The following is a 15,000-nucleotide window of genomic DNA, read 5'->3' as shown; positions in this document are numbered from 1 at the left end:
CCTTAACTTCTCAGCCTCTGATGAGTTGTTGCTTGGTCTACATCAGCATTTATCATTATTATTGTTGTTGTTGTTGTTGTTGTACTAGTAGTAGTAGTAAAAACCACAAGGGTTTCCTAGTCGAGATATTAATTTATTTCACCATTTATCAAGCAACTTAACCTTAAACACATGATGGGTTTTGTTGTTTTCAACAGAGTGATAAATGATGAAATGAATTAATATCTTGACCAAGAAACCCTGGGGAGCTGTATTTCATACGATTTGCTGATACAATGCGATACTACTTTTTGAAACCTTACTACACATTGCATATCATCATCATCATCATCATCGTTTAACGTCCGTTATCCATGCTAGCATGGGTTGGACAGTTCAACTGGGGTCTGGGAAGCCAGAAGGCTGTGCCAGGCCCAGTCTGATCTGGCAGTGTTTCTACAGCTGGATGCCCTTCCTAACGCCAACCACTCCATGAGTGTAGTGGGTGCCTTTTATGTGCCACCTGCACAGGTGCCAGACGAGGCTGGCAAACGGTCACGATCAGATGGTGCTTTCTACATGCCACCGGCACAGGGGCCAGATGAGGCTGGCAATGGCCACAATCGGATGGTGCTTTTTACGTGCCACCGGCACGGATGCCAGTCGGGGCAGCGCTGGCAACAGCCACGTTCGGATGGTTCTCTTACGTACCACCGGCACTGGTATCACAGCTATAATTTCCATTGATGTTGATCGATTTCGATTTTGATTTTGATTTTTACTTGCCTCAACAAGTCTTCACAAGTAGGGTTTGTGTCACAAGAAGGAAAGGTATGCATAAGTGGGCTGGCTACATCCCAGGTAGAGGTCATGGGTTATGGTCTCACTTGTCCTGCCGGGTCTTCCCACGCACAGCATACTTCCAGAGTCTGTATACAGTAGTGTATTGCATATATCTCTATATATGTGTATATATGTGAGACCTAAAGTTCGAAGGTCGTGCTTCACCACCTCGTCCCAGGTTTTCTTGGGTCTACTTCTTCCACAGGTTCCCTCAACCGCTAGGGTGTGGCACTTTTTCACACAACTATCTTCATACATTCTCGCTACATGACCATACCAGCGCAAACGTCTCTCTTGCACACCACAATTGATGCTTCTTAGGTCCAACTTTTCTCTCAAGGTACTTACACTCTGTCGAGTATGAACACTGACATTACACATCCATCAGAGCATACTGGCTTCATTTCTTGCGAGCTTACGCATATCTTCAGCAGTCACGGCCCATATATATATATATATCAGTATATACACACACACACACACACACACACACACACACACACACACACAAAATTAGGGAATAGAGTAGATAAAATCCAGGCTACATATGTTTCATAGCTAGCAGAAACTCGGAAGTGGTAAGTATCCAAACAAGGGATAATCCACCAGCTACTCATTAGGCCAAAGATACCTTAATTAAAACAAGTTAAAATTGTCATCAAAGGATCTCTTGTGAGAGAGTATGTAATCTGTAATTGATAAGTTGCCTTCCTTGGAAGAATGGTGTGAGTTCTGTCAGTGAATCTGTTGCAAATTGGCTCTTATAATGTCTGATGTTATCATTGTTTTGTTGGTTTGTCATTATTGCTTATATTTAAATTAAAATACATTGTTAATTATACATAATCTCTTTATTGTTTCTCCTCCTTCACAGAAATGCTCAGTTTTTTTCTACTCTAAGTACATTCAGAAATTGCAACCTGCTTGAAATTCTGGAGAAATTAGGCCTGACATATCCTGATATAGATTCGGCTCTTTTGAAACTATACTTTGACAAACTTTGTCGCCAAGGAGTATTCCAGAGATTATCAAGAATGAGTGCCGTCAGTAAGTTCACCAATATCTTTTTTAAATTTTTTTTTTGTATCTATTTGACTACAGATATTCATCATTGTTATCATGAGTGGCAACAACAGTATTTCTTTTCTTGAGTCGAAATCCTACTTGGATTAACTTTGCCTTCTGTTTCATAAAGTAAGTGATAGAAATGAGCTTTGTAGAGAAGGGATCAAGGGGAGAAGCCGCTCACCACTGAGCACATTTTTTCAAATTGGCCCCTTTTCAACAATTTTCTTTAACTTTTTTAGTTCATTTGTGTGATAAACATCAAACCTCTTATCTTTTTGTTAATCACACAACCTTGGAAGAACTTTATTCGACTGACCTTCTGTATTTTTAAACTGTCTGTTCAATCACCTGTTATCTGTTGGAGGTCATTCACATCTGATGAACCAAGACAAAGCCTACGTCATAACCTCTTGACACTGAATGACTGTGGAGTTTCATCTTTTTTATGTCACAGTAGTTGTAAGTTTCATACGTAATGACATTGTTAGTGAAACATGAAATTAATGAATGCAGAATACAAATTGCACACACATAATAAATAATGAAATATTTTACATAATATACAAGAAATGAGATAAAAATTGTTTGGTATGTGTCATGGTGCCATTTTTTTATGTGCTTACTCTCCTTAACTTTAGAACCTGGCCATGCCTCTGATGTGTGTGTGTGTGTGTGTGTGTATTTAAGTTTAATGAATAAAAGCCTCACCTTCAAAGATGTAGCTTTATCCCTTATTGAAAAAAATCATCATCATTAGTCTCAGGTTATGGTATTTCTTTAGTCAGAAATGTTGCTAACTCTCACAGTGAAGGATCATAGTCTAGCGGTTAGGGTGTTGCAGTCACAATTGCAAGCTCATGGTTTCAATTCCCAGACTGGGTAGTGCATTGTGTTCTTGGGCAAAACACTTCATTTCACATTACTCCTGCTCACTCAGCGGCATGAATTACTCTGACCCTTTGAAATAAATCTGGTCAACAACCCACTAATGGATACTGTACTTACTTGTACTTGTGACGGCGTTCACCCAGAGTGGGTTGAGCCAGCTTCTTCTCTGGTCCTGACGGCAAATAGTAAGATTCATAGAAGAAGTTTCGTGGGAATATTGAATTTACAAGTGGTCCCCAACATCCCGCATGCATATCCTGAGTGACAGGACGCCCTGTTTGCCACGGAGTCTCCACAGACGCAGGGACAGAACGACCTCGAAGCCGCCGGTTGCCTATCAGATGCCTCCTCTTGGAATTTTCACCAGAGCCCCGTTGGCCAGGCTGTGGCCCTAATACTGCTAGGTGCCTGACCAATCCGCCTTGGGTGGCCCTACCCGGAACCGAAGTTCTCGACGGCATAGCTCTGGCACTGCCCGTTTACACCACCCTACGGCTTTGAGGAGGGGTTGGACTTTAGGGCAGAATGGATACTGTGGTGGTCAAGCAATTGATCCCACTTCCACCATTTCTGCAATGACAATGGGGAAGCTGTGTTAAATATGCGTTTTCCTCATTTGATATTACAGATACCAACATACATGGCAAAGTTGTCATTGTAACGGGTGCATCAAGTGGAATCGGTTGTGCAATTGCAGAAGCCTTTGTTAAAGCAGGTGCAAATGTTGCTATGGCTGCTCGCAGGGAAGATAAGCTGCAGGAATTATGCAAGAAGTTCTCAGAAGATGCTCAAGGCCATGTCATTGCTGTTAAAACAGATGTTACGAACAAACAGCAGGTATGGATGTCACTCTTTTTTTTTACTTGGTTTCTTGAATGTATCAAGGGACATAAATAAACCAACAGTTTTTCAAGTAGCATGGAGACAGACACAGACATAAAGACATACACACACACACACACGCAAACACATATATATATATATATATATAATATATATATATATATATATATATATAATATATTCTTTACTACCCACAAGAGGCCAAACATAGAGGGGACAAACAAGGACAGACAAACGGATCAAGTCGATTATATTGACCTCAGTGCGTAACTGGTCCTTAATTTATCGACCCTGAAAGGATGAAAGGCAAAGTCAACCTCGGCGGATTTGAACTCGGAACGTAACGACAGACGAAATACCGCTAAGCATTTCGCCCGGCGCGCTAACGTGTCTGCCAGCTCGCCGCCTATATATATATATACACATAACCATACATATATATTTACATATATATATATATACATACATATATATATATATTATATATATAATATATATAATATATATATATATATATATATATATATATATATATATATATATATATATATATGATAGGTTTCCACATAGTTTCCTTCTACCAGACTCATTCACAAGGCATTGGTCAGTTCAAGACGATAATAATAGAAGACACTTGCCTAAGGTGCTATACAGTGGGAGTGAACATAAAATTAACAAAAGAAGAGAAAACACACACATACAGAATGGATGCAGAAAAGCTCAATTCTCTCATCAATTGTCGAGCAAATGTCATCACAATTTCAACACCGAACACAAAGGATATTACATTCAAATCATTTCCACCAAGCAGCAAGATAAGGAAAACAACAAAGCTACAATAACAATACCAACAATCAATAATAATGATAAAAAAAATTTTATCTATGTCTTTATTTATATTGACTTCTTTTTTTGCAGGTAAAAGAACTTGTTCAACATACGGAATGTTCTCTTGGACCAGTTGATATTTTGGTCAACTGTGCTGGCGTTATGTATTACACATTGATGAGAAATCTCAAAGAAGAAGAATGGGAGCGTATGATAGATATTAATTGCAAGGTGAGTCATATATGATACATACATATAGACACATAGAGGTGCAATGGCCCAGTTGTTAGGGCAGCGGACTCGCGGTCATAGGATCATGGTTTCGATTCCCAGACCAGGCGTTGTGAGTGTTTATTGAGCGAAAACACCAAAAAGCTCCACGTGGCTCCGGCAGGGGGTGGTGATCCCTGCTGTACCCTTTCACCACTCTTTCTCTCACTCTTTCTTCTGTTGGCCTGCTCGCTTAGCCAGCAGGGTGGCGTCATTCGAAGGCTAAAACAATGCGAACGCATTGAGACCAGCGATGTGTAGCAACATCTGATGGTCTGGTCGGTCACGTGATCACGTGATATAGACACACTCTATACACGCGTTGACATACAACTACATACACCTGTATGCCAATACACACCATGCACACTTTTGAAAAGTCACATAACAATATACTCCTGATATTGATGCATATATGCTACAGTATATAGATACATATATACACATATATAGAGATATATGCAATACACTACTGTATACAGACTCTGTAATTTACACTCTGGAAAATTTATTTCTGTAAAATGTTGGGAGTGGGTAAAATTTCCGAGGCTTCCACCTCACTCCATCCCGTTTTTCGGACCCCAAAAAGGATTTTGAAGCATATTAGGCGGTCACAGGAATTCATTCAATGAAAAAAAAATCCCAATGATTCTGGGATTGGAGGGAGGCCTCACCCCACCCCTTTTCTCCAGACGAAACTAAGGGATTTGCAGCCTCACCCCACCCCATTTTTAGATCTCAAAAAGGGTTTTGTAGCACATTAGGAGGTCACAGGAATTCATTCAACAGAAAAAAAAATTTCCAATGATTCTGGGATTGGGGCCCCCCTCGCCCTACCCCACTCTTTTCCTAAATAAAGGATTTGCAGAATATTAGGAGGTCAGAGTACTTGATTCCATGCAAAAAATCTGAGTTTTTTCTTTTTTCTTTGTGAAAATCGTGCAGGTGTTAATCTAAAAATTTACCCTTTGTTTTTCTTTCTCACCATTGCTAGACAGGTGACTTAACTCATATTAGCAAACTTATGGTTTTCACTAATGTGGAAATTGGTTGATAATCGATTTTTACCACTATCTGCAGGTGCCTCAGGGAAGATAAGTTGTCAAAAACACAGCCATGATCGTGACCAATGTCCTAAAATTGGAGTGACATGCATGCTAATTTGTGGACGTGCATAAATTACATTCACATACACACACACACATCCTGCCTTTTATAGATAAATAGATAAATAAGTAATTTAAAATAAATATATTTCAATTGTTGTGTGAGAAAGTATATATAATCTCTTATTATAAAAGGCAGATTTTATCTGCCTCCCTTTGGGAGTTATACAAATCTACAATATAGGATTTCTTCAATTACAATTTACCCACCATTTTTAAGAGTACAATGCATCGCGTCATGCCAGGTCCAGTTTTTAAAATTTAAACTCCAATTAAGCAAAATTTACAGAAAACTCACATTCTGGTGTGTGTGTCAAATGCTTTTCTTAGTCTGGTTTACACCACACGCAAATGCAACACACACAGTGGGCAAGGAATAAAATGAAAGTAATTCACTTACTGTAGTGAGTGATTCTTTCACTCTGCCTCCCACTTCCTCTTTACACACATAGAAAAAACTTTTATTTTTTTACATAAGTAATGAGAGCGAAAGAGACTAAGAGAAAGCGATTGTATGACGAGGGAAGTTCCTTTGAAGTTACCGTGCATGGGACTCATTGATGTACATGTGTGTGTGTGTGTGTGTTTGATGGAGTGTGGGAGACAGACAGTATGTTGGTAAGTGAAGTGCTTCTGTTAGTGTGTGTGAAGAGACAGAGAGAGTAATGTGTGAAAGAGAGAGATAACTGAAATTTTTTACTCGGTTTATGTGTATATGTATGTATGCATGTATGTGTGTGTGTGTGTGTGTATGTATGTGTGTGTGTATGTATGTATTTATATATAAAAGAAAGGTTGTGTGTCTGTCTACTCCGATTTAGATTCCTAACTACTCCCACATTTTGTGATGCAGTTTAACCAAAACCGGGTATCTTATAGTCGTGATTCATATCGAGCCCTTCTGGTATTAGCGCGCGTCTACGATGAGTCTATGATTTTACAAATAATTTACCATCATTTTTTTCCATTTTAATGCATATTTTTAAAAATAAACGGAAGTAACTCTCAAACTTCACACCAATATGTGTGCTCATATGCGACATAATATCACACATCACCAGCATTCCTCACACCCTCCTTGCACTTGGCGAAGGCAAAATACCAGGGGATGAAAATGGTAATATTGCCATCGATTCCATTTGTACCATTGTTAAGACGCCTTCTGATCTCAGAGATGCAGTGTTCCCAGATTTACAAGCTAATTATCAGAATATGGATTGGATTGGCAAAAAGGCTATACTGGCCCCGAGGAATAAAACTGTTCACCATATTAATGATGAAATGCTAAAACTCATTCCTGGGGAAGTCGATGTATATCAGTCTATCGATACAACTCCTGACCCAGAGGACGTCATCAACTATCCAATAGAGGTACTCAATTCCTTTGAGCACCCCGGACTACCACCACACTTTCTCAAACTTAAAGTTAGTGCCCCTATAATGCTCATCAGAAATTTGGTTCCCCCAAAACAATGCAATGGCACACGTTTGGCGTTAAGTCCTTATCTCCCACCGTAAGCTTATTTCAATATTTGCCTGAATAATCATCATAATTCAGTGCAATCATTAACAGTACTTTCAAGCAATTCAGCCCCGAGCAACGCCGGGCAATTCTGCTATCTGATTATAAAATATAGTGTCTTTCAAAAACATCCTAAATTTGAAAACTATATCTCGTGTTTAAGAAAAAAAACATTTTACATTTTTATTTTTGATGAATGCTGTCACTACTCTCTCTCTCTCTCTCTCTCCCTCACACACACTTTCTCTACATTTTTTGTTAGATGCTGTCAAATTCTCTCTCTCTCTCTCTCTCTCTCTCTCTCTCTCTCTCTCTCTCTCTCTCTCTCTCTCTCTCTCTCTCTCTCACACACACTTTCTCTACATTTTTTGTTAGATGCTGTCAAATTCTCTCTCTCTCTCTCTCTCTCTTCCTCACACACACTTTCTCTTTACATTTTTTGTTTTGTTAGACACTGTCAAAATCTCTCTCCCTCACACACACACACACACAGGTACATCAACACACTTCTCTCTCTCTCCCTTACACACACACACTTTCACTTCCTTATGGTAAGAACTCATGTTAGCAAACTTCAAAATTGGTAAAAGTTATGTTTGAAAATCGATTTTTACTGCTATCCATGGGTGCCTCGAGGAAAATAAGTTGACAAAAACCCAACTAGGGTTGTGACGAATGTCTTCCTAAAATTGGAGTTCCATGCATACTAATTTGTGGACGTGCATAAATTACGTTCATGTATGCACACACAAACACACACACACACACACATCCTGCCTTTTATAGATATACAGATATACCTGAATACACATCTAAAATTAGAAAATATTAAGTGATTTTAGCTAAAGCAAGAATAATAAATAAATTATCAGTAACAAATCACCAATATCTTTATTTTTTTAAATAATTTACTTTTTCAATAAATTCAATTCAATTTTTGGAAAATATATTACTTTTGAAAATTGGACACCTTTTTATTTTTGTTTCTTCAGGGTGTGACTAACTGTATTGGTGCTGTCCTTGATGGGATGATAAAGAAAAAGTCTGGTCATATTGTCAACATATCCTCTGATGCAGGAAGAAGAGTATATAGCTTTTTTTTTTTTTTTTTTGGCTTTATATATCATCACTTCATTTCTCTATGATTAGGTGATTGTATTAGGACTAATTTACACTGTGTAGATTAATTGTGTAGAATAATTTACAATGTAAGTTTACAGCAAACCATGTTAAAGTAAACCTGATGGTAAGTTCTTCATTTTATGAACATAACAAACATTATTGAATGAAAGTAGATGCAGTTCATTTCCCTCCTCTCCTGAAAAAAAAACTCACATATTGATATTTTAGGTGGGAGTACAGGCCAGTACTGTGTAGACTAACATTTTGTCATTCTTTATTTCTGATGATGGGCCATTGTACTTGAAATATATAAGAGTTATTAAACCTTTTTCCTTTTCACGTTGTAAGTTCCCTGTCTTTTCCATGCCGGTGTGGGTTGAATGGTTTGACAGGACCTATTGATCCTGAGGACTGTGCCAAGCCCCAGTGTTAGTTTTGGCATGATTTCTATGGCTGAATGGATGCCCTTACTCATGCTGTTGCACTAATGAGGATGACAAGTAACTTGCAAAGACAGAGAAGGAACAGTTTAAAAGGAAAAGAAGTCCATGACGAAGTGAGGAAGTGAGAGCATTTAAGAGAGGAAGGTGACTTTATGTCAGATGTTGAAAAGCTAAAGTATGAGAGTATGACAAACACAGATGTCTTATATACATATCTATCTGTCTCTTTCTCTCTCTCTCTCTCTCTCTCTCTCTATATATATATATATATATATATATATATATATATATATATATATTACTCTTTTTACTCTTTTACTTGTTTCAGTCATTTGACTGCGGCCATGCTGGAGCACCACCTTTAGTCGAGCAAATCGACCCCGGGACTTATTCTTTGTAAGCCCAGTACTTATTCTATCGGTCTCTTTTGCCGAACCGCTAAGTGACGGGGACGTAAACACACCAGCATCGGTTGTCAGGCAATGCTAGGGGGACAAACACAGACACACAAACACACACACATATATATATATATATATACATATATACGACAGGCTTCTTTCAGTTTCCGTCTACCAAATCCACTCACAAGGCATTGGTCGGCCCAGGGCTATAGCAGAAGACATTTGCCCAAGATGCCACACAGTGGGACTGAACCCGGAACCATGTGGTTGGTTAGCAAGCTACTTACCACACAGCCATTCATATATATATATATATATATATATATAAGAAAAATCAGTTATTCTACAGAAGTCAGTGGAATGGTAGAATGTTAGAATTGTTTGAACATGCCCCATGATATTTAGTTACATTCCTTTATTTCCTGAGTTCTAATTCTTCCAAGCTCAATAAAATAAGTACCAATCATTGAGTCAGTCTAATCGATTAAAACCACCTATAAACTATGCAGATTTGTCTTTGTCAAAAATTGATGAGACATTTTAGGCACCACTTGTTTAATGTCACTGATTCAACACTGGCCTGTTTGACATCAGGCATTTTAATGTTTGTCTCATTCTTTCCGTTTCTTTCTCTCTTTCTGTTTATATCATCATCATCGTTTAACGTCCGTTCTCCATGCTAGCATGGGTTGGACGGTTCGACCGGGGATCTGGGAAGCCAGAAGGCTGCACCAGGCTCCAGTCTTATCTGGCAATGTTTCTACAGCTGGATGCCCTTCCTAACGCCAACCACTCCGTGAGTGTAGTGGATGCTTTTTACATGCCACCTGCACAGGTGCCAGGTGAGGCTGGCAACGGCCACTTTCGGATTGGTGCAATTTACGTGCCACCGGCACAGAAGCCAGTCGAGGCGGCGCTGGCATCGGCCTCGATTCGGATAGTGCTTTTTACGTACCACCAGTCCAGGTGTCCTGGCATCTGCCGGGTGCCAGTCATAGGATTGGTTCAATTTCGATTTCGATTTCACTTGCCCCAACATGTCTTCGCAAGCAAAGGGGGTTGGCATGGGTGCTTGTCGTCGGATGAGGTTCGATATCGACTTCGCTTGCCTCAACAGGTCTTTGTGTCCAAGGAAGGAAAGGCATGCATAGCAAGGCCATGTAGGGGGACATGGAGTTAAGTACAGGGTGGTGTTCATGTAAAGAGTTCAGGCCACTTGAGGTCCAGGGAGGCTTTGAACAAAGCGGTCGTCGGCATCTTCACCATCTCGTCTGGCAGCTTGTTCCACGGATCCGCAACCCAGACGGAGAAAGCTCCTCTCCTTCGATTGAGATGAAATCGTCGCAGGTAGAGCTTTTCGGAATGACCCCGCAGCCGACGCTCCGGAGCAGGAGTGAAAAACAGCTCTTTTGAGAGGTTACACTTCCCGCTTATGATGTTGTGGGCGAGAATGAGATCACCACGGCGGCGGCGTTTTTCAAGAGAATAAAGGTCGAGCGTCCTCAGCCTTTCTTCGTAGGACAAATTTTTGAGACCATGAACCATGCGGGTAGCCAGCCTCTGGACTCTTTCGAGATGCTGTATGTCTTTGAGGAGATAAGGAGAAGAGGCTTGAATATATGTCTGTGTGTGTGTGTGTGCATGCGTGTACGCAACTATGTTTGCCTCCAACCACTAAAAAGTGCAGTTGCCAAAACAGGCTGAATGTCCAGTTTGCTGAACACCTAATCAGTTGGGACAAATCATCTGTCCCCAAAGGACTACAACAAATCAATTCACCCCGCAGTGACTTGTTTTCAATTCTAAATTGCATGCATATCATCTCACATTGCTAATACTTTTCAGAAAGACATCATCCTCATCTAATCTCATTTTCTCTGTCATAAATCTGAAATTGTGTGTCTAATGAAAAAAATATATACCTAATATTTTCCCCTATTTCTGCAGGGTTTTGCTGGTTTAGCAGTATATTCTGGATCAAAATTCTTTGTTGAAGGTTTATCTCAAGCTCTAAGACAAGAGGTGGCTTCCTTGGGAATACGAGTAACATGCCTTCAACCTGGTGATGTGAAAACAGAGCTATTAAATCATACAACAGATCAGGAGGTATCTAGCATTTAATTCTTTTACCTGTCAGATCTGGAATAAACATGAATAAAATACAGGTACAACCACGACTTTTGTGAATCTTTGGTTCCAAAATTTTTCCAGATTACTGATCCTTCAAGCTATGGGTGGCCATCTTGGTTAACGCACTCTAAAGGAAACAAATGTTAAATTTACTTACATAATTAAATGAAATACAAGTGCCTGTATGTTAGTATAAATGATACAATTTTTTTTAATACTATTCTGTGCAGGATACCAGTAAACTAGAGATTCTGGCCCATCAGTGTCTGATTATTATTTCTAACTTCATCAATAGAACCAAATTATTTTATGTCCCTCAAAGTTTATAAATCCTTATTACATAAACATTATACTTCATATTATCAACCTTCTTACATCTCTATTCCTTCCTTTGGTATTACTTACTTTAACAGCATAGCTTATTATACCTAACTAGCTGATTCTAAATTTACTTAGAGATGTATTTTTATTTTTATTTCCTTTTACAGGCAAAGAATTTGTATGATGGTAGCAGTAATACGAAGATATTAGAGCCTGATGATGTTGCACAAGCTTGCATCTATGCTACATCACAACCAGCCTATGTTGCCGTTAATGAAATTCTAATAGAACCAAGAGAAGCACCAATTTGATACAATACTAGACAGTTCAAATTTGTGATTAAAAAAATACTAGGAAAGAATGATAGACTTAATTATGGAAGTCGACAAATATTTTTTTGTATTTTGAATATCATGAACACAATTTGCTAAAATAATCTAAAAAGAATCTGATCTATACTAAATAATTTTAAGATTAATAGAGACTTTAAAAACATTTTGGAATGTAATTTTTAATTAAATCATTGATATATAAATCTATTTGTATGTTCTGGTTTCACATTTTAAAACGTTAAATATTCTGGGTATTGGAAGAGAGTATCTTGCTATGATAAAGGCAGTGGCAGAAATGATAGAGCAAGACTCTAAATTGTAGTGTTTAGGTCCACTTTTCTGTGTTCTGTATTTAAATATTACTCAGATTCACTTTACTCTTCAGCCCTCCACAGTTAATAAATCGAGTATCAATAATAGAATGAGGATGAGACAATCAACAAAATTTTGCCATTTACCTAATCATAGGAAAGCAATATTTTGCTGTAATATCTTGCAAACTCAAAAGGTGTTTCAATATCTGAAATATCCTATTTAGAAAGAAACATCATTTTCAAACTATTTCAACTGTTATTACAACGTTATAAGAAAGAATAGCAAACCATTTTCTCTACTTCTGGTTATTATACAAATAAAAATAATGGGGACATATTTATGGACCAAGTAAAATATGCACAGTTAATTGAATACTTCTTCTATATCTAAAACATCAGACAAAACATTACTAATATCAAGGAGAATTGGGTAAAAATATTAAACTCATGTGGTTTCCTTATGTTAAAGTATTCTGAAAAATGTATTAAAGAATTACCTTTCTTGCTGGAATAAATTTATTATAACATCTTGTTTGACTTACAACTTTAATTCATACCAATCACACTGTTCCAGGTTCAGTCCTACCACTGGGCACCTTGGATGAGTGCCTTCAACTATAGACTAAAAGGTGATGGTAAAGTTACCTTCTCAAATCATGATGACTCAAAAGGACCTGTTTCCCAGTTTCCGTGGCGTATAAATTCCCCACCTGGATGGGATGCCAGTCCATCACAGGATTATTCACTTTTGCCAGCTGAGTGGACTGGAGCAACATGAAATGAAGTGTTTTGCTCAAGAACACAATGCATCACCCAGTCTAGGAATCAAAACCACAATCTTACGATCATAATTCCAGCACCCTAACCCCTAAGCCATGCGCCTCTACTATTTCTACTGTTGACTGGTGCAAACCAAATCCTTGTAAGTGAATTTGGTAGGCAGAAACAGAAAGAAGCCCATCATATGTATACATATATATGTGCATGCATGTGTGCTGGTGTTTCCTTGCATTGACATCAGGTGACAGTTGTAAACAAGTGTTTCTGTCATACAGCTGTGGCCTTCATTTTGAATCTTCCATGGAAATACGCTTGGTTATAGAAGAAATATTAACTTGGAAATAGGTGAGTGTTGGGGACAGGAAAAAACACCCAACCATAGAAAGCCTGCCTCAGCAAATTCAGTCCCAACCATACAAGCATAGAAAAATGGACGTTAAATGATGACAACAGAGACTTGGAAACAGCTTTCCAGTGCAAGTGCACTCAATCAAAAATACCACATACCAGATGCCAGTACATTTCAGGGGTCATCAGGAGAGAAAGTTCACCATTTTGGGGCCTTCCTCTCAATGTCTTTACAGTGCACCAGCCCCACTCACTAATGTGAGGCCCCACCCCACCTATCAGTTCAACTGACTAGCAGTTGACCCCCAAGTCCATTTTAGCATCATTACCTCTCCAGCCATGTTTCTTTACAGTGCACCAGCCCCACTCACTAATGTGAGGCCCCACTCCACCTATCAGTTCAACTGACTAGTAGTTGACCCCCAAGTCCATTTTAGCATCATTACCTCTCCAGCCATGTTTCTTTACAGTGCACCAGCCCCACTCACTAATGTGAGGCCCCACTCCACCTAGCAGTTGACTCCCAAGTCCATTTTAGCATCATTACCTCTCCAGCCATGTTTCTTTACAGTGCGCCAGCCCCACTCACTAATGTGAGGCCCCACTCCACCTATCAGTTCAACTGACTAGTAGTTGACCCCCAAGTCCATTTTAGCATCATTACCTCTCCAGCCATGTTTCTTTACAGTGTACCAGCCCCACTCACTAATGTGAGGCCCCACTCCACCTAGCAGTTCAACTGACTAGTAGTGACCCCCAAGTCCATTTTAGCATCATTACCTCTCCAGCCATGTTTCTTTACAGTGCACCAGCCCCACTCACTAATGTGAGCCCCACTCCACCTATCAGTTCAACTGACTAGTAGTTGACTCCCAAGTCCATTTTAGCATCATTACCTTTCCAGCCATATTTCTTTACAGTGCACCAGCCCCACTCACTAATGTGAGGCCCCACTCCACTATCAGTTCAACTGACTAGTAGTTGACTCCCAAGTCCATTTTAGCATCATTACCTCTCCAGCCATGTTTCTTTACAGTGCACCAGCCCCACTCACTAATGTGAGGCCCCACTCCACCTATCAGTTCAACTGACTAGTAGTTGACTCCCAAGTCCATTTTAGCATCATTACCTCTCCAGCCATGTTTCTTTACAGTGCACCAGCCCCACTCACTAATGTGAGGCCCCACTCCACCTATCAGTTCAACTGACTAGTAGTTGACCCCCAAGTCCATTTTAGCATCATTACCTCTCCAGCCATGTTTCTTTACAGTGCACCAGCCCCACTCACTAATGTGAGGCTCCACTCCACCTATCAGTTCAACTGACTAGTAGTTGACCCCCAAGTCTATTTTAGCATCATTACCTTTCCAACCATGTTTCTTTACAGTGCACCAGCCCC

The 15,000-nt window shown here is 39.3% G+C and overlaps 1 protein-coding gene across 3 annotated transcripts in view; it reads left to right on the top strand.

Moving 5' to 3' along the window:
- The window catches only part of LOC115218372 (linear gramicidin synthase subunit D), a 105,484-nt gene extending 92,480 nt beyond the window's left edge, over positions 1-13,004 (top strand). For all 3 annotated transcript variants that reach the window (XM_029788141.2, XM_036508373.1, XM_036508372.1), the window contains exons 21-26: positions 1,697-1,869; positions 3,407-3,615; positions 4,540-4,680; positions 8,400-8,492; positions 11,324-11,482; positions 11,995-13,004. In XM_029788141.2, the coding sequence (XP_029644001.1) occupies positions 1,697-1,869; positions 3,407-3,615; positions 4,540-4,680; positions 8,400-8,492; positions 11,324-11,482; positions 11,995-12,138 (919 nt within the window). In that variant the 3' untranslated portion in view covers positions 12,139-13,004. The remainder of the gene's footprint in view (positions 1-1,696; positions 1,870-3,406; positions 3,616-4,539; positions 4,681-8,399; positions 8,493-11,323; positions 11,483-11,994) is intronic.
- Positions 13,005-15,000: the final 1,996 nt, after the last annotated feature.

Source organism: Octopus sinensis, linkage group LG13 (genome assembly GCF_006345805.1).
Source record: "Octopus sinensis linkage group LG13, ASM634580v1, whole genome shotgun sequence".
Taxonomy (NCBI): Eukaryota; Metazoa; Mollusca; class Cephalopoda; order Octopoda; family Octopodidae; genus Octopus; species Octopus sinensis.
Note: the sequence above shows the minus strand (reverse complement) of the source record. Positions and strands in the feature narration are given on the sequence as shown.